General features: G+C 45.1%; 1 protein-coding gene across 1 annotated transcript in view; it reads right to left on the minus strand.

Annotated features, from left to right (window-relative positions):
• Positions 1–20,791, minus strand: part of Ptprm (protein tyrosine phosphatase receptor type M) — a 670,047-nt gene that overhangs the window by 123,782 nt on the left and 525,474 nt on the right. Inside the window, exons 15-17 of the mRNA XM_038315433.1 lie at positions 18,467–18,618; positions 14,920–14,994; positions 9,916–10,103 (exon numbers count right to left, since the gene is read on the minus strand). Of these exons, the coding sequence (XP_038171361.1) occupies positions 9,916–10,103; positions 14,920–14,994; positions 18,467–18,618 (415 nt within the window). The remainder of the gene's footprint in view (positions 1–9,915; positions 10,104–14,919; positions 14,995–18,466; positions 18,619–20,791) is intronic.

Genomic DNA, 20,791 nt, shown 5'->3' on the forward strand with positions numbered 1-20,791 from the left:
GTGGAGAGAGGAGGATCATGGAGGGTGGCTGGCTGCCAGCCTCATTCAAGGTTTCGAGTGAGACCCTGTCCCAAAGGAGAAACGTGAAGTGTGATAGAGCAGGGTGTCCTCTGGCCTCCCATGTGCACGCGCGTGTGCACACACATGCAAACGCACACGCACAGGCACACATGCATACATGCACAACTCAACACAGATACATAACATGGAAAGAAAGCAGATTTTTTTTTTTAATAGCAGAAAATATTTATTTGGGCTTCCGTTCCAGAAAGATAAAGAGTCCATTACCATCACAGCAGGGGCATGTGGCGGCAGACAGGCATGGCGAATGCAACAGCTGAGAGCTCACAAACTGAACCACAAGCAGGAAGCAGAAAACAGATTTTTTTTTTTTCTATCTAACAAGAAAGTATCTGCAAACACACGTACAACGAACTTTCCCAAAGAGCTGGAGGCAATCTCAAAATTTCGGAGAGAAATGTTTCTCATTTCCTTATGGGCCTGGCTTACCATCGGCACAGTCATTACAGAAAAGAACACGTCAAAAATCACTTGGCTGCTTCCGCCACGGGAGGCGCAGCTGTGGCAGTTCCTAAAGTACTGACGGGCCCTGCCAGCGACCCCCACCCCCACTCTCCATGCCGAGATTTCAATGGTTTTGTTTTGTGTGTTTAGCATCCGGTGGGACAGGAAACAACCTGCTCGGATTGTGGCAATTAATGGACTCAGCTGGTACTGGAGCACATGAAATGGGGACTGAAAGGCACATCTGAGAGGTGCGTGGGCTGGAGGGGAGCGGAGGCGCTGCCACTAGGGATGGTGAGCAGTCCTGAGTGAAGGGGTTCTGGTAGCTGAGTCACATACCCTGCTTTGCCTTCTACCTGCTCCAGTCTCTGCAAGAACCCAACAAAGGCGCTGTGTTGGTGTGTGGGGCGCTTTACCTAGTCAGTCAACCCCAGGAGGCCTGGGCCAGGTGTCTGGTGCTGGGCCTTCTAAGAACCCCAGGGCCTATGCCCCCCAACCTGCGGCATGTGAAGGCCAGAATTCAGGCTTTATCTCTGCAGGGGACACAGGCTGATCTACTGGCCTTCCTAAGCAAGCAGGGAGACAAGCAAAGAAAAGCCAGGCCTATGTTAGAGGGTAGGGAGACATTTTAATGATAATTCTTTTTATAGGCTGCTAAGTCATCATGCAAAATATTGTGCTTGCTTTTTAACAAATACAACGATTTTACTTAGAAAATAGGGGGGAGAGAGAAAGGGAGAAAGAGAGGCAACTCAAATATTTAAAATGGAGCAGCTGGCACATTTGAAGAAAATCCAAATTCCTTAGAAATACTCAGTGGCTGTCTGTAAGCCTGGGGATTTTGATATTCTGTTTTCAGCTCCCCCCACCTTAGACTGACTAAAGGAACAACCTCTTGTTCAGTCAGAAAAGTAGCAACCAGGGTTCGTGCCCTGGAGAGAAGGGTCTGAGGAAAATAAGTGTGATCTGCCAGTGTTTTCCTAAATACTGTGAGATGTACCAACACATTATTTTGAATAAGGTGCAAAGAATTACTTACGTTTCCCGTAAGTCTGAGCTCTAGCAACAGAAAAATGAACTTCCTTGCCTCAGAGAGACATGAACATCTCAGGATGTCCTGGAAGGGCTATTTCTTTATCTAAATTGTACATATTCATCAACGCATATAATAGTAGTACATTGCTTGGCTCCTCAAAGGAAATCTGCACTAGTTACATAACTCAGCGAACAAAGCCCTTGGCAGTACAGAGGGAGAGCAGGCCACCCCCCAGTGCACAGGGCCAAGCTTGCTTCACCCTAACACAGTACTGAACACCTTGTGACTCTCAGTGTCGCGTCAGGAAGGAGTGTGAGTGGCCAAGCGCACCCACGTCTAGTACAGGGGCCATGTGGTCAAGGCGGGGCTGCAGGATCATGACGTACTTCCCTTGCAAGTTGAGGTCTTTACGTTGGGTAGGTGAGCTCCACAACATTCCCCCCGGAGTACAGCCATACCCTTTCTCAATTTCTGGGAACCCTACAGACTTCCCCTTCAGGGTCTGCACAGACTGGCCTTTGCTTTCTGAAGAAAGAACCTGGCCATTTCAGCTGGCAACATAAGCAAACCTGTCCCTTTCAGAGGCCTTTCTCCCGAGGTCTGAGCCACTTGCTGCTGACAGTCTACCATCGTTTGTTCAAGTGAGCAAGCTTCCTTTTTCATTGGGACTCATGTCTGGCTTTCTTTTGAGCCAACTTACTAGGTCTCCCTGGTGAGATGTGCCATATGGCCATCTTGTTAGAACAAATCAAATACACACCCTGCACGGAGAGTGCCTCTGTGTCCCGCCCACCTCCCCATAGCACATTTCCCTCTTGTTTGAACATAGTTCTTTTGGCCACTTGATTGCTCGTGAAGCCTTCCTGGGCTTAGGAATTTTCAGACATTGTTGACTTGGAAAGCACAGAGAACTGGTTGGAACAGAGGAGCAGGGGAAAACCCACTGTTCCAAGAATCTTGAACAAAGCACAAGACCGAGTTTTCCTTGTGAATTGGAGAAAAGACGAAAGACCGACGGCCCAAGCACACGAAGTCAGGGCAGCAGCTGAGGATTCTGTATCTTTGTCCCTGGAGATGCTTAGGTATGGAAGGCCTTCTATGCTCCAGTGGGTTTGGAGGCCGCACATTCTAGAACATGTGGAATTCTCTCTCAGAAAATACATTTTCCTTTCTCTCATTTGCTTTCAGGAGTTTTAGTTCTTTCTGTGTGCCTCAGAGAAAAAACTTAAAAACCAAGCTGCTTCTATGACACAGGTGTCCATCTCTACACAGGAGAGACAGTCCTGCTTTCAGAAGCGCTGTTTGCTTCCAACAGCCTCCAGAACAACATGGCATCCAAACCTCTCCCATGTGAAGACACATCAAACCCCTGTGATCATAAACCTTAGAACTTTTGTCATTTAACACCTCCATGGCTCAGGCAGGGGGACCGGGGTCGTGACTCCAGAATATCCCTGTTCTCTTGCGTTGTGTCTACTTGGAATGTCCCCCTTTCAACTTCCTGTGGAAATTCCCACTCAGGCTTTAGAGAGAGAGGTCACTCTTGGCTGAGGTGTCCCCACATCCTTCATAGGACTCTGAACATTTGTCTGGGTCATACAGTTTTCTATTAGATGCACAGCAGTTCCAACCCAGCTCCACACTAGACCTTCAGAGGGTAGAGCAATGCAGTGTTCCCCTGTGGATCCTGGCAACCCCCCCCCCCCCAAATATTACTTTGCCAAAGACAGTAATGTGACCCTCTACCCACTTTCTCTTTCCCTCACTCCCCCTTTCTTTCAGAAGAGAGTTCTACTGTCTATAATCAATATCATTACTTAGGATTTTTCTTAGATATAAAAACATTATTTTAGCAATAAGAGGTATAGCATGTATTTCAAAATATGCTTTTTTTATTTTACAGTCTTAATCCATAGAATCAATCCCACAAATTTTTATTTTCAAGTTACATTTTAGTAGGGATTTTTGAGAATATGGGTACGGGGTGAGGAAGCCATTTATGGATTTGGCGAAATATACTGCCACCTTTCGGCAAAGTACCTCATGCTGCCTCAGTGCGCCACATCCTGACTTACTTGGTTCTCTGATGTTTAAAGGCAAGCAGTGACAGAGACGATTACACTATAGTGAGGTCTCCATAACCAGCTGACATGCCGACTTGGGGAGCCCATTCTCAATGGGTGCATCTACACGATGAACTCCCACACCCGAGGCTCAGGGAACACTGCAGAAGAGTAGGGAAGGGAAGGCAAAAGCCAGAGAGTCGGGGAGTTTGCAGTGGAGTTGTATCTCTGAGTAACGTCAACAACTACACCCATAGTCTCATGAACAGGACGGCTCCAATGGATGTGCTAAAGCACATGGGGGAACCCACAAGGCCCCAACGCCACACAACTATCTACAGGCGACGAAGGAATGCCAAGGTGGGTGGGGGGAACGACTGTCTTCCCATGGAAGAACACACCAATGAGTGATCCAACTCCAAATGGTCAGCCCTGGAAACACACATAGGATAGCATTATACGAGCGGGGCAGGTTATATTTAGGACTACGTATAATACATAGATGCACGCAACAACGATGAAAACAGAGGCCGTGATTGCGAAAGACAGAAAGGAGGGTGAGATGCGAAGGGTTCATGGGGGGAAAGAGAAGGAGGAAAGGACGTAACTGTACAATAATTTCAAAAGGAAAACAAGAGGAAGAAAACTATCCAGAGGTTTCATGTCACCACAGCAGAATGGCTGTCACTAAGCCACACCTGAGAACAAGCTGGTGAGGATGCTGGGAAAGGAAGCTCCTATACAGTGGGATGTCATCCCGCCTGGCCACTGGGGAAATCTGCTTGGAGGTGTCTGAAAAAACTAAAAGCACAATCACTGTATAACCTGTTATATCACCTCACTCCCGAGAATACACCAGAAGGACTCAAAGCCAGCACACTACAGAGGTCCGGCACGGACATCTTTATTGCTGCACCGTCCGCGACAGCTGGCTTAAGGAATCAGCTTAGCTGTTTCCAAGACATGGCTAGATAAAATGTGTATAATATATATCATATATATGTACAACACACATACATTCAGATATGTGTATATAGAAATACACACATAGGCGTACAACATAGAATATGTATATATACACACATACGTATAATATATGATATGTATACGTGCACATACGTATATATAATATGTATATATGTGTATAATATATATATTATATTTTTCCAGGTGGTCATGTTTCTACTTTCATAGATACATGAAAATGAGAAATGAAAGGAGCTAGCGAGAGGGAGAGATAAGAAAAGGCCATGGGTTAAGTACGGTCAATGCACAGTTATTTTTGAATAAAAATATCTCGCACCACTATATAAATGAAAATACGCCAACAAAAATGTTAAAAATGACAGAAATGAACTGAACCTTATTTATTTATTTATTTATTTATTTATTTATTTATTTGGTTTTTAAAGACAGGGTTTCCCTGTAGTTTCTAGAGCCTGTCCTGGAACTAGCTCTTGTAGACCAGGCTGGCCTCGAACTCACAGAGATCCACCTGCCTCTGCCTTCCGAGTGCTGGGATTAAAGGCGTGCGCCACCACTGCCCGGCAAAATATATATATATATATTTTCTATTTCAAGCTGGCCTTGAATTCATCCTGTGTCCCACGCAGACTTTGAACTTGGGACCTCTGGAAGAGCAGCTGGTGCTCTTAACCACTGAGCCATCTCTCCAGCCTTACTATAATTTACTATACAATTTCTGTATAAAGAACGCAACATAAATTTCTCTTGGATTTCTGTTATTAAAGTGTTTTTTTTTCTTAACCTCACTAATACTTCAAACAAATGTTTACTGTATGCTAGATAAAGTCTTAGTGCTTATGATGTATTATGTGACTAAATCTTCACACCACCTCATAAGGCTGCTGCAGTAACTTCATTGTATGGGTGAGGAAACCGAGGACTGTAGAGGCTAGACAACCTCTCAAAATTCTTAGGACACACACACAGAGTTCAAGGCATGGGTGGGCGGGCTAAATCCAGTTACAGCTCTAATGTGGCTGCCCTTTGTCAGGTCCTCTATGGCTGTGACAAACACCGTGACCTAAAGCACTTTGGGGAGAAGAGGGTTTCCTATCTCATGTTTCTATAGCACTGTTCATTATGGACAGGAAGTCAGGACAGGAACTTGAACAGGCAGAATCCTGGAGGCAGGCGCTGATGCAGGTGCCCTGAAGCTACTCCTCATGGCTTGCTCAGCTTGCCTTCATGTAGAAGCCAGGACCACCAGCCCAGGGATGGAACCACCCACAATGGCTGGGCCTCCCCTATCAGCCACTATTTAAGAAAATGCCCTACAGGTTTGCCCACAGCCTAATCTTATAGAGGCATCTTCTTAAAGGAGGTTCCTTTCTCTGTGATGACTCTAGCTGGTGTAGAGTTGACATAGCACACCAGTTGTATTTAAAAAGCAGCCATTTGAAGGTTGTCTTTGTCCACCCTAGGATGAAGACTGACTGGGGTTAGGGAAAGCAGAGCAAGAATATTTGTGGAGGAGGGCTTCTCATTAGTTCTTAATGGTTTCACTCACTACAGACTTGGCCAGAAAACTGACATAATTGGGTGATAGAGACAAAATGAGTCCTGGCCAGGACTTCAGGCCTCATGAGAGATGCTACTTAGCAAATATCTCCCCCATAAAATCACACAGGTTCATCTACCATTGCTCCAGACCAATGCTGGCATGATCTATAATGACAGATGGGGCGGGAGGGGGTGCGGTACTGGGTGATGGGGTTATTCCTAACAGAATTTTCCATTTTGTACTTCCTTAGTAGCTCCTCCCCCCTTTGCCTCTGCTTTCTTTTCATATATATACAGTATGTTCACATTTCCTTTTCTCTGTTCTTTTTTTAATTTATTATTTATTTTGAGATTCAGCATATCTGCTTTAAAACCATCTTCCTTGATCTCTGAATGGCTCAAATGAGAGAGGAAGGTTTTTGTTGTTTTTTGAAACACATCAACAAACAGCACTTTTTAAGGTATTAAAAAAATCTTAATGAGCTTTCAATCAGAGGATGCTTAAAATGAGTGCAAGATACTCTAGTGTGCACCTGCAGATCAAATGTCTACAGGAGATGTGGGTGAAAAATAATTTTGCATACATTCAGATATGCATTGCCCGTAGTTGGTTATAGAAGTCACAAGGTATTTTTAAATAGTCCATGAAAAATTGGACTCAGCTATTTTACGAATTGTTTTCTGAGCCGATAACTAATCTCTTTGACATTAACATCTTTAATAAACATTTGAGCAATATCTGCACGCAGAGAATTGGCTAGAACTAAGACATCCTTTCTATTCATTAGGCTTATATTTTCTCAATAACCTAATTTTGTCTTTCATAAGATATTAATGCTTTTGGAAGGCTTACTCTTAATCCTATTAATTCCTAAGCTACCCTTTAAAAGTGCATGAAGCAATAGGCAAAGGCTGTCAATTTCACTGAATTATACATTGAACCGCTGAGGGGAAATCTGCGAATCTCGGAGCTGCCGATAAGGCACAGCTTCATAAGAAAATGTTCTGGAATGAAATAAAATGCCAGCGACAGGGTCGTGATTGGTTCCTGTGGCTCTGCAGTCTTGTCTTGGCTCACTGGCACTGTACCGGGTGGTGAATGCTCGGCTGGGCACGCCTGCCTACTTGCTTTGGACCACGGGCCTATGCTTAAGGGCGGCTGTGGTTCAGCGGCTGTTGGTACCGCGTGTGGTGGATCTTTGATAATCAAGCTGGGCAGAGAGCTCAGCCTAAGGGAAAGCAACACTGGGGCCTGAAGAGAAGAACCATGAATGACCCGAAGTGAGATCCAGAACGTTGCTTGTTTTGCACAGGCTCCAGGAGATAAACGATGATTGCAATCCTCTAAAACTAGTCCCAGGGTTGCGGGAGTAACCACTATCTCTCTGGCCTTAAGGCCTACTCCATGCAATGAAACCCACATCTGGCTCTGGGAGAGTAGGCCAGAACCTGAGACTGCACACACCATGGGCCTAGAGGAAAAATGAACACTTAAGTGCTGTCACAGTGAGATGACTCGCAATGACATTCTGCTGCACTCATCGATCAGTGCCTTGCTCTGCCATCATCAGAGAAGCTTCCTCCTCCAGGAGAAGGGAACCACCACCGAGATCCACTACTGGACGATATGCAGAGAGTAAGAAACGTTGGAGCATTCGGTCCTAGCCAGGATGTCTTCATCGGGGAGGTTAGAAGATTTTAAGTCCAGAGGGGATGCACGCCCCCGCAAGGAAACTATGTCTTCCAGACACATACAAATCTACAAACACCGGTAGCACGCACGGGGCTTGCGCAGGTTCAAGCCAGATGTGGGCCCGGGGCTGTAAGGGGGATGTGGACATGCGCTCCCACTCCTAACCAAATTTCCTGTAACTGACACCGCTTACGGAGGACATTTAAGGGTAGGCCTTATGCCTAGTATTAGTTGCTCAACACAAACTCAGTGGCATTTTTGTCTCGTGTTGCTTTGTTTGGATGATTTTTTATTTTATTGTTCTTTTGCTTATATATTTTGTTTTCCATTTTTGTGTGTACATTTGTTTTGTGTTTTGTGTTTTTTTTTTTAAGAAAGAGAGAAAGGAAGGGCACAGAGTTGGCTGAGTGAGGGTGTAGGGACGATCTGAGGGAAGCTGGGGGAGGGAAAAAGCATGATCAAAATATCATGATGAAAAAATTTTCTTAATTAAAAAAAGAAAAAAGTATGAAATCATCAATCACACGCATTATCTCCTCTAAAATTTGACGCCAAAGTTTGTAAAAGTCAGCTTATCTCCTTACCACTATGACTTTCCACCCAGTGTGTCGTGCATACCACTTGAATCATAAAATGCTTCCCAGTGCTAATGCTGGAACCTGGGACTTGGATGCTAGTCTATGAAACTGCAGTGTGTTGTGCAGACCAGAACCCAGCCATATCCCGAGAGTCGGTAAAATAGAGGCCTATCTTTCTTAAAGTAGACAACACACTGAAAAAGACGAGAGGAACCACCTCTGTCTGGGCACTGTGCAAGTGTTAAAATCTCTATACAGTAAGTAGGGGCACAATTAATAAAGACACAACACTCCAGATTAGATGGTTCTAAAACATGAACTGATTCTCCAGACAAGGAATTGATGAAGAACATATCCCAAGGCTGAGAAACCCACTCCCATGTAGCTCTATTTCTATCGCAAGGAATTGTGTTCTTCAACAATGACCCCAAGCTTATTTTACTAACATGAAAAAGCAACCCAATCTTCTTATTTCTCCCTCCACACCTACATACTACACCTGCACACCACACCTACACACCACACCTGCAAACCATACCTACACACATCTGCACAACACACCTACATACCACCCCTACACACCACACCTGCAAACCACACCTACCCACATCTGCACAACACACCTACATACCACCCCTGCACAAGATATCTGCACACGATACCTGCATATGACACCTGCACACCACACCTGCATACCACAGCTTCACACCACACCTACACACACCTGCACACCACACCTGCATACCACACCTACACACACCTGCACACCACACCTACATACTACATCTGCACACCACGCCTGCATACATGCTCCATGAACAGTGTACTATTTTGAGTTAAAATTTCTGAGGTGAGAAAGTTCCCTCTGGTTCAAGAGTTTCTAGCACAACCGCTGATGATGAAAGCTGGGGAAGAGGAGAATCCTGCAAAATATATGTGTGTGTGTGTGTGTGTGTGTGTACATATATATATATATATATGTAGATATACATATATATCTACATATATATATATATATTTTACATATGGCGGGAGGGTATCATGGTCCCAGAAAATCCCCTTGCAGGTATCCCCTGGGGCACATATGACAGCAGCGTGCGCTCTGGGATGATGAGACTGTGGGAGCAGTTCCAGCCATGACAACAGCGCCTCGTTACTTCTGTCTACTCTTTACAGCTTTACTTCACTGTTTGGATCAACCCGTGGCCTTAAGTGAAGACGTGCTTCCCGAGACAGCTACAGAACTTGGATTTAACGTAGGACTCGGTATCAGAGAAATGATTGAGCAGGAGGAGGGGGAAAGATAGCCCGTGGCCAATGCACGCTTCTGCATGAGGAAATGTAATGCGGAATGGTTTTCCTTTCCCGCTGAACACATTCACCAGCAGCTGGGAAAACACCTGTGGATGCCTCCTCTGGGCCTGATCCTAGAGATGTCTAGGACCCAGGCAGCTTGTTTAATATGCTGTCAGGTGGCACACAGCCCAGGCTCACCTCATACTCCTCCTTGAAGCCATAGCCCTCGGCACACTTCATCTGAGTGATGTGCTGGAGGAGGTCTGCCACACGGATAGCCGGGTGAAGCTGCCCTGTCTGGTAAGGCACATCAGTAGCCTCGCGCTTCTTGTACGTGTGAGACTGCACCAGGCTGCTGGTGTCGCTGGCCATTGTGTGGGTCTCATCTAGAAAGGAAGATGAAGGAGAAAAGGAAGGTGAGCCAGCAGGCTGAGTCAGGATCACGGGATGCTAACAAGCTAGCTACCGACATCCCTCCACCCTAGGATGGCTCAGCCAGAAATCATAGGCTACAGGTTCGTAGGTTTAAATGGGGTCGGCAATACTGCTCGGAATGAGGCGGGAATCTTTGCTCTTACAAAGCAGTCCAAACGAGATATTGCTTCTGCGAAGTTTGTCGATAGGAGCCTTCCAGCATTTCAGTGGTAAAATTGGTAGAAGTTTCAATCCGAAACTTCCTCAAGACCTGGTGCAAAAACCAGGCTTGTCCACGTCCAATCGTCAGCTAATTAATTTGTGTAATGAAGTAAATAAACTCTACAAATGTTCTGTGAGCAAAAGAAAAGTGCACAAAATGGTTTGGCATATAAAGCTAGCAATGTGGATGGGCACTTGGGACAAGAAATCAGAGGAGAGAGAAAAACTAAGAGGGGACCTGGTTTGGGGATAATGTTTTGATGAGTCACTTTGCATGCTTTGGGATCAGAAAGCTTAACGAACGAAATACTGTGGGCCAACGCATCACACACAGAATGTTCTACGACAGCAAACATGCAGGCCAGCACAGGGCAGCACACTGGCTCCCTCAAGTCTACGGGTAAGACACACACCCCCACACTCCCTCCGCAGCTTCTCCAAGGGGCGAGTTGGGGAACTTACCATTGATTGGCACTTTAAAGCGGATACATATCAGGAGAAGAGAGGAGGAGAAAAAGGAAACAGGACATAAGCAACTGTACTGTGGAGAGAGAGCTACAGGCACGTCTACTGTGTGCTTTCGGTCTTCCAGTTAAGAGTTTCTATTGAGAGGTGGTCAGAGGGCAAAGCCTTAACCCTCCCATCATGGTAGGATGCAGTTGTTTCATTTAAGCACTCAGTAAGAAAAAGGGAGGTTAAAATTAGTATATAATTGCTTTTCATCCCCCATGAACCAAGAAATAACTAAATAAAGACTATTTGTGTTCAGCTCATTTGTCATCGAAATTTCTTCAACAAAGCCAATCAAATTGTACTAGAAAATTAATGTCAAAATTTGGCCAAACAAGCCTAAAGAGGCTCGGTTTTAATGGGTGATGACTAGTAAATTAGATTAATAAATTGCAGAAATGTTATCTATTGAAAGTGTCTGAGGCACATGTGTTCAATTAAGAATGTCATCTTCTACGAGTTAACTCCTTAAGATGCTGAATCCCTTTAAGTTGCTTCATGAACCAGGAAGGCTTTTATAAAATCACAATGCTAAGGAGATACCAAGTCAATTTCATGTATAAATAATAGAAATATAGGAAAAAGGATGGGATTGTTTGGGAATTCCAGATTATGTAGTAAACAGGGATTTCAGCTATAGTTGGTGTTAATTTTTTGTTTCTTTGTTTGTTTTTTGTTGTTGCAGTTCTACTTAAAGGCTTAGTCTCAGGAACGTGTGAGCTGGGCCTGTCCTGCAACCCTGCTCTGTCTGCATCGCAAAGCCCCTGGGGATGCATGGTATGAAGGGTGGCACACAGGTGTGGAGCTATGTCGCCGTGGCTGAAATGGCACCCCAACCACTACAAGGCGGCTAAAGACACAGAAAACAAAAGAAAAAAGGGTGGTAAGCTGATTTTATGATTTGTTTTGTTTTGTTTTGTTTTTTTTTTCATTTGGATTTGCTTTGAAATTTAGCAATGTCTCTGTTCCCATCTTATTAGTCACCAATACCCCCTGGAAATTTGCATCTCAGATCTGCTTATTGGCAACCGCCAAGAGTTAGCAGCTGGGAGGCAGGATCCCTACCGAGGGACTCAATCCTCTGGGCTCTTAGTTCTCTAGGAGAGAGCTCTGTTCTGTCTAAATACTAAAAGAAATGGAACATTAATTAGTTTCCCCTCTGTGCCTCTCTTGTTCTCGTGGTTTTATACTTTGTGTGGTGAATATAATGAATTCGCTTTTCATTGTGGCTAAGCGAGACACCACCTACAGGACTCGGCCTTCTCAAGTGGGTTTTCCAGCCTCTGGTGATGCTCTGATCCTTCTACCCAGGTCTGGAGCTTTTAGAGTTTTAAGGCCATGGAACGACAGTCACAGCCAATGTTATATATATTTCTCCATTGCACGATGATACTTTGGCCTCGTTTCTAAGATGGAACACCTCTTCAGGTACTTACATACCACTGCATCCTCCCAGAAAGAGCTGCTGTCCAGGAGACAACAGGGGAACTAGAAAGTCCTGTACCATATTGGTTAGGAAACTGGGTGACCTCTCCTGCTAGACATTCCCGACCCTACTAAAACGAGCCATCAATCGGGTTTCTCTGACTGATTGAAATGACTTATTACTGGTAAACAGTATCCCATGTCATCTGTCTCCTATATTTAAAAAAAAAATTACCCACCAATAATTTTCTATAATTAAAAACAAAGTCTTAGATGAAAGTATCAGAGAGGAAGGGTTCTTGATATTAGTCCTGATGACTTTCTGAAAATTAATTTTTAAATTAATTTAATTGGTTACTATAAAAGGAATCTGATAGTCATTAGTGAATTAACCGAAAAACACTGGCTTGGAATGGACGCTGTGTGTCTGAGGTGGAGGGCGATCAATCGCTTATTATCCACCATCTGAGGTAAAGATATACTTAAATGCTCCAGGAGAACTGGGCCTTTCCAAGTGAAAATGAAACGCTAAGGTACTAGAGCGTTGTTTCTGTCACCAGTTTCCCAATTGTCTTAATGTGACCTGCAACTGCTTCCGTCCCTGCAAAGGCCTGGGGTAGACACACAGCTCATCTCCCCGTGGCTTCACGGGATAACCTTACTGATCCGATTCCAGCAACAGACAGATGCACAGTGCACCAGACCACGGCCCTCTACCATGGTTTCCAAGTGCTGCCACGGATCCCGCCGGTTTCCGCTACACAGATTATACCAGAAAATGGTGATCTGTGGTGTGTGCATTTGGCGGACTTAGCTTTTCTCGCACTATTCTGAAACTTGAATTGACTGCTCGAGTCATGTTCTCTCAGAAAAGAAGCCCAACCAATTTCAAAGGATGTCATTAATGTTCCTAATAATAAGGCAGTGGCTTTGGAGAGATGATATTTGTCTAATAGGCTTATCTTTCCCTGCTGTGAAATCTAAATGTGTTTTTCCTTTTAACAACCGTCCCTACCCACAGTTCTTCCCGAATCAGAACAGCCACAGAGGGACCCGGGATGTGACCGCCACAGCACACGAAGACACCACAACCTTCGCCTATCCCATGACTTCCCAAATGTCTCTACATGGAGATCAGAACGTCAGTGTGCATGAAATGAGCCCATGTCCCTCACCTGTGAGAAGGATTTAAAGCAGAGTCCCCCCCCCCCCCCGTACAGTTGTTCAAACTCTATTTTGTGGGGGCTGTACCGGGCCTCAGAATAATACTTCAAATACTCTGTCCCATACTTAATCTCAGTTCATTTTTGTTCCTTAGGCAACCAACCTGCTTCAGCCTAAGAGACTCGGGGATGAAAACGAGAATTACCCTCTCCCTGGAAATGTAGCGACCCTGAGAACCGAGGAGCACAGTGGGGAACCCTGGCTGGGGACTGAGGCCTAGTGAAGAGAGTCAGGAAGAGGAGGCTGAAGGTGAAGCTCTGGCTACAAGAACTGTTATATACCTGGAAGTCGCTTTTGGTGTGCTCCTTTCCGCACGGTTAGTAGGAGAAAGAGAACACAGCCGGAACACACTCAGGTTACTTAAGCGTCTCAAATGCCACAGCAACCAAATGCTGATTTGCTTATCATGGGCAGGGAATGTCCTTTCTCCTCGCCCTCCTTAAACTGTACGAGTGGGACTCCCCTACCCCCGTAACCCCCTGCTGGGAATATCTCATACTTTGAATGCATTCTGCCCCATTGGGCTAACATTTTAGCTCATTTCTTGTGACATCCGACACGTAATAAACCACTCGATGATAAAGCGCCCTCCCGCCACTCCGCTGTTCAGAACATTGGTTCCGTTAACAATTCTACTGTGTGACAGACAGGCTGCTGGAGGGTGCCCTAGGCAGATGGGCAGGAGGTCTAGACCCCACTGCGATCAGTACAGTGTATAACATGGCGGGGGGCGGGGCATCATTAGGAAAACTCTGTTTTTGAAACTGGCAATTCTAGTGCTTAGAGAGATAAGTGAAAATAACGAGAAGCTATTTTCACTTTTATGGCTGTCGTATCGGGCAGAATTCAGCTCTCGGAAGTACACAGCTGAATGATGACGTGTCATTTGTCTTCCCCTGGGATCAGAACTAACATTAAATCCGAGCACAGAAAGGGAAAGCCCTGGAGCTGGGATTGCTCACTGAAACCTTCTGGGACCACCATACCCCGGCATGCAGCAAACCCTTCCTACCGGTGGAGACTTCGCAGGAAGACTCATCACCCTGCCCCATGCTCCTAGCCCCATCCCACCCCCATGCCCCACATCCAACCAGGGCATCATGCGCAGTTAACGCCCCAGCCTCCTCTAGAGTGAGGCTGGTTTTCTCTCAGTCACTCCTGAAATAAACTCTGGGTAAGGGGATTATTCTCACCTAAAATTGCAGTTGGCACAAAGGCATCTGTCATACATCGTAAGCGGGGCAATGCAGAGAAAGTAAAAAGAGAAAGAACAGTAAATGGCTGATGTACAGTCCCCGGTTTCCCCAGGAAAGCCACAAGAAGCCTTGGCTTTATGACGTATCAAGCGAAAAAGGCCAAGCGCTGCCAAAGCTGGTAAGGATGCGAGCCGGCAAGGGAGGCTGTTACCTGGGTAATAGGAATTCGGCACCGACGTGCTCAGCGTGTTTGTTTTCATCGTGAAGGAGGATGGTGAAGACACAGCTGTGGATAAAAGAAAGGCTGGTCAGAGGCCGTGGATACGTCGAGTTCAGAATGCAGGGCACTCTGGAATCATGGGAACCACCACCCTATGTGACAGGAGTCACTGAAGTTCCCATGGCAAACACCGCTGTTCTCAGCGATCTCTGGGTTGTTATCCTCATCCTTTCTGAGGAACAAGCCCTTCTGATCAGATCGAGACTGTTCTCATCCTATGATGGAGAACGTCTACAAACGGCCACTAGATTGAATAGGGAAGTCCTCTGACTTGGGGCCTTGGCCTTTGCGGTGGTGCTGCTGCTTTGAGCTGAAGTTTGCGACTAAAAGCTGTGTGAACAAGTCACATGGCTCCCGAAGAACAGCAGGAATAGCGGTGCTGATTTGTGCTATATTGGAAATAAATTATTTTCCTCCGTGATGCTCTTTAAGTCTTTAAATACTTAAAAAAAAAAGAAAAACGCTTCTATTTCTTTGAATTATTTCTCCGAAGGACACATGACCACACCGTCAAACCCTCTGATTCCACTGATGAACTTTGCCATTTTGAAGGCAGTATGCTAATTCTCCTCTACATCTTAATTGATTTGTAATATAAAATCACCATTTCATCAAAGCACAATGACTGATGTGTGCCCATGCCTACACTTCTAAGTGGTTTATTTGATGCTGAGTTCCCACGGAGATACATACACGACGCCATCATCCTACCAATAGGCAGTGCTGCGGATCCTTGAGATTCTCCAGGTTGTAATTATTTTGATGATGTGTTACTAATGTATTTTAGTTGTTAGAAGCAGCTCCTGCTATAAAGGGAAGTGCCTTTGCATCATGTTCATATCTTCATATGGCAAATAGGCCAATGGCAGAGGGAAGAATCCAGGCTGCCTCTCATTTATCTGATCGTTTCTCTAAAACAGAAGGACCACCTTTATATGTGATTTTGGCTAAGTTGCCAGGAATTCCGCAATCAGTGAGAACAAGAACTAAAGAAATCGTGTGCCTAAAAACTGCTCGGGCGGAGAGCGCAAGACCTCTTTCTCACCTGAAGCCACTTTTATGTGCTGGGCAAAAGTGTGCAAGACAGATACAAAATAATTATGTTTATTTCCACTTTTGTGTTAAAATATGTTTGTTTTTATTCACACTGAGGTCATTCTCACTTCCCATATTCTATGTCCCCCTTTTTATGAGGTATTAAACTCATATTTGCTGTGGTGGGCAGATTATTCTCCACTCCTATAAATGAATTCTGGTTTACTTTTAAATTCTTTGGTCTCATTTTTCTTACAGTCTCATTTTAAAAAGCAACTCATCCTACAGCTTCTAGAACTTTCTGAGTAATATCTTATAGATATGTGTATATGCATGTCACATGCGTGTGCACACGGAGACCTGTGTGTGTGTGTGTGTTTGTGAGTGTGTATGTGTGTTATACCCCAGGGTGTCTATGTAAATTCTCCTAGGGTTAATTCCCTGGTAGCTTTTATTGAAAGGGAATTAAGAAGAGTATTAGAAACAAATGTTTACCATTGGGGATTCCTGTCAGTGAAACTTTAAGAGACCTCTCATGGCTAACAGGGCAGGAGAGAACAATTTCTTCTGCTGGGTTTATTAACAGGACTGTTAACAGATTCCAGACACTGGGTCAGCCAGATAGGCCTCAGTGGCAAGCCCTGGCATCTTTGCATGCCTACAGATACAGAGCTGAACGGAACTAACTGCCCAGTCACACTTCCTTGTCCAGAGTGATGCTCTGGAGCCCTGGGGTTCAAACTTGAAGCGTCCCATAACTGTTCATTTTGGTTCCTGTTCTTGGAGCAGGTCACTTCAAGAAAATGTATTCCTGAGGAAACTGACTGTGGAATAGAAGTTTGGAGCACGCATGGGTGGCCCTGGAAAGCAGAGAACACACCTGAGCACACTCTTCCTTGTTTCCTCTTTTTTTTTCTCTTCTGGGGGATTCACATAGTTTCACACATGCTAGGTGGGTGTCCTCCTCTGAGCTGTGCCCCAGCCCTCTGTGGCCCCTGATACACTGATGCTTAGAGAGCAGCCCCTACTGTACAAATGCCAACTCTGTGTGTGCTCAGAAGTTTGTTTTTTTTTTTTTTTTTTTTTTTTTTTTGAGTTGTCTTTTCCCCCCAATTCTAATTCATAACAAACAAAGGCAGGGTACTTTAGTTTGGAGCTATGCACATTATGTATTTTCTTAGTGAAAAAACCAAGTAACTTCTGTTTCAAAAAAGCCATGACAATCTCACCCAAAACGTGAAGGAGTTAGCTATGACGACACACCAGTTTCTGCGCCCTCCATTGAATGGCGGAGAAGGGTAGAGGATGGTGGCCAGGAACCCAACTGGACAGTGCTACCCTCCCAGTGGGTCAGAGTCGTGCCTGCTGCAAGCAAGCCTAGCAAGCTGGGGATGCAGAGAGAACATGCAAACATGGGAAGAAAAGGCGGGGCAACAGTCTGTGAAAGCTAAGTGAGTGGGAAAGGCACGCAAGGCTCCTGGGCAGACAGGCGAGCATATCATGGCCCTAAGAGCAGAAAGGCTGGCAGTCCAGCATCCTCTAGCCAAAAGGCGTGGTCGGGTGGCCAGCACACAGTGTCCATGGCACCAGTGACCCCTTAGGCCTCATTTCCATGCTCCTCACAGTCATGAGCCCTACTAGCATTTCTGTGCGCAGTTTCGGTCATAGCGGTGCTGTCCTACCCACCTGCTGAGGACATCCTAATCTACAGCAGGGACCAGTGATGTCTGTAGGTATCGATTTCATGCCGAGAAACCCTATGTTTGGACTTGACGAGGGTGCTCCATGAGCCACAAAACCAGGCCCAACTGTGGTGTCTACCACTGGTCATTGACAACCCAGTCAGGGATGGAAAAGCTGCTCCTTTTGTACCTCTGATGATCTCTGGAAATGCTGCCTGTACTGGGATCACGGGTGGTGGCACAGGTAGGGCATTGGTTGAGCTGAGTGGCCCACCTGATGTGATGCTTCAGAGACACTGAAGCATATTTTAATTTATTAATTGCTACTAATTGCCCTATAATAAAGGCAGAACCTGTCAGGTGAACAAACAAACAATTAACTTGTTACTGCCATTTAATGACCTGTTTCCGGCAACAGACTTCCCTGGTGCAATTCCACACCTGGCTTGCTTACAAATGGGATCTAAGTAACAATAGGGGTGAGGGGAGCAGGTGCAGCCTCAGCCAGCAGGGAGCCTTTGTGTCAAGGTTCCCAAAGAACTGAAAGACATTTCCCTGTGGGTCCCTGGGCTCACTGCCCTAGGCCCTAGCTAGCATCTTTAGAAAAATATGTTCCCTTAGCAACTCGAGGCACAGAGACTGGAAAACACAGTTTTGTGTAAGAATGCTGTAAGCGGATTTGGGGTTTTAATCTCATAGAGTGACTGGAACCCGGACTAGCCCAACAGGCACAGTGAAAGCCATGCATTGTGCACACTTACATCTCCCATTCAGGTTGTGTGTGTCCATGAATGAAAAGGCCTCATCGCAGTTTGTGCCTTGCTCAGCATAGCTCTTGTCCATGGAATTCACCATCACAGTCATCTCCTGCCGCGTGCTGCTCATAGTCTCCTTCCGCTTCTTGGCCAGTTTCCTTGGGACAAAGAGGTCAGTTATGTAGACGTGTATGTGGAAGGAAGACAGAGTCATGGTACAAGGATTGACTCTACCAAACCAATTGTCCCTCTTGCATTGACTTATATACTTTATCCATGGGAGGCACCCTGCCAGGCTGTAGATATAGAAATAGAAAACAGCCACTACCTCTCTTAACAACAGCAACAGTGATAACAACAGCAACAGCAGCAACAGAAACAACAGCAACAACAGTAACAAACAGCAACAACAAACAGTCGATGCTTCCTACAATGAGCTAACCCCAAATAACCAATGGCCCTTGGATGATCGTCACTGTTTGTTAACTGATACGCTCATAGAATTACTAGTTTCTTACCAAATTATTGTCTGAGACACAGTGTCAAAGAGTAGATGCTAATAAATATCTGCCAAGCAAAATTAGATACAAGTTCTCAATTTGTGACAGGGTTACACCCCAGTGAACTGCAATTATTCTATGTTGAAGTGATGTCGACTATAACCAACCTAACTTCCAGCAGGGTTAAGTTCTCAGCAGAAGGAAACACAAAGAGTCCCTGAAGAGGGATCCAGGCTTTTGTAAAGTACTCCCTAGCCACAAGACACCCATTATTTAAAGTGACAGCTACCTACATAAAAGCCCAATGGGAAATGACATAAAAAGCAGATAAAACACACTTCTGCAGATCTTATCACCAGGGTTCTGTACCTCTGACAGACAAAGATGAAATTCAAAACACAAGGAAAAAGGATGCAGTGAGGAGGTATCAGAAGACACCAAGTCTGCAATGGAAGTGCCTCCTAGAAATGATTCACAAACAAGACCAGAACAATGGCAGGATCAACAGACATGCTAACAAGGAAGAGGGGGATTTTCCATCCATACACAAAGAACTACAGGAGGAGAGTCAGCCTCCGCCAGGGATGAGCTTCTTGCCCAGTGCAGTGTAGTCAGCCTTGAAACCATATACACACAACAAAAATGAACACAGCAGGTTGAATGTATCTATTTGTGCATACACGCATACATGTATAAATAATAATCAAAGAAAAAGAGGCTAGCAACTCGAGAGTGGAGAGACATGCAAGTGACTGGTGGAAGGAAGGGGAGGGGGTAAAACATAAAAATCATTCTTTAAAGGAAAGAAAAAAGAAGAGAAAATATTCTTCCTAAGCACCTGCTACCATTTAAAACAGAAAAATGGCAGTTATTTCTAGTAAATCATTCGGACACTGATCGACCCAGGACACGGCAGAATTGAAATGAGCCACATAATCACAACCACACCCATGGCAGGTGATTGCTAATGCAAGAGAGGGTGCTCGAACAGGAGACCATATGGATAATCTTTATTATCATTTCTAAATGATGCATAATCTGAATGCTTTCTTGCCTGTAGTTATAATCATCTTTTAATTCTATACTTTGAAGGAAGAACAGCCCCAAGATTAACTTGCCCTTTTAATTGCTAAAAGTTGGAGAGACAAAAGACATTTATTTAAGACAGATGAGCAAAACTTGCATATAATGTCTCCTAGAGGGAGAAGCGATGAGCCCGGTAAGAGGTGGGTCAGTCAGTCTGACCTCTTGGCACCCTCTCGGGTGGGGTGCAGACATGACCACTTCATGAGCCCCTTCCCAGCCAGCTGCACTGTGTGGGAGCCAGCGTCTGGGCCTGCCTGCTGAAATCAGTTGCTCTGGCCACTGTACCTCCATCTTAATGTTGCTGTCCCAACACCACCAGTTCCTATAAAGCATTCTTAGGCCAGGTCTCCCCTGGAACACTGAAGTGGAGGACTAAGAATCTTGGCTCCACAATTCAGACAAAATACTCACGTTGGGTGTGAATTTCTTCGATTTACTTTGGGCTACTTTATGCAGATAAATGCTTCATTGTTGTCCTTTAGTTAAACTTAAAAGAGTGGCATAGTCAGCTTTTGCAGACTTCCCTGTATCTTTGCTTGTTTGAATTCCTCTATAAAGATCACGAAACAACAGCTCCCGGCCCAACTTTTCCCTTTCCAATTCTTTATATGTATGAACCAGTTTTGGACTCTCACACTAAACATTTCATTCCAAGTATTGCTCAGACTGAATGGAGTTCGCATCAGAAACCCCATGAGTTGATGCTCATAGCTGTTGGGCAAGTCCTTTAAGCCCATGAACCTTT

Source organism: Arvicola amphibius, chromosome 18 (genome assembly GCF_903992535.2).
Source record: "Arvicola amphibius chromosome 18, mArvAmp1.2, whole genome shotgun sequence".
Classification (NCBI taxonomy): Eukaryota; Metazoa; Chordata; class Mammalia; order Rodentia; family Cricetidae; genus Arvicola; species Arvicola amphibius.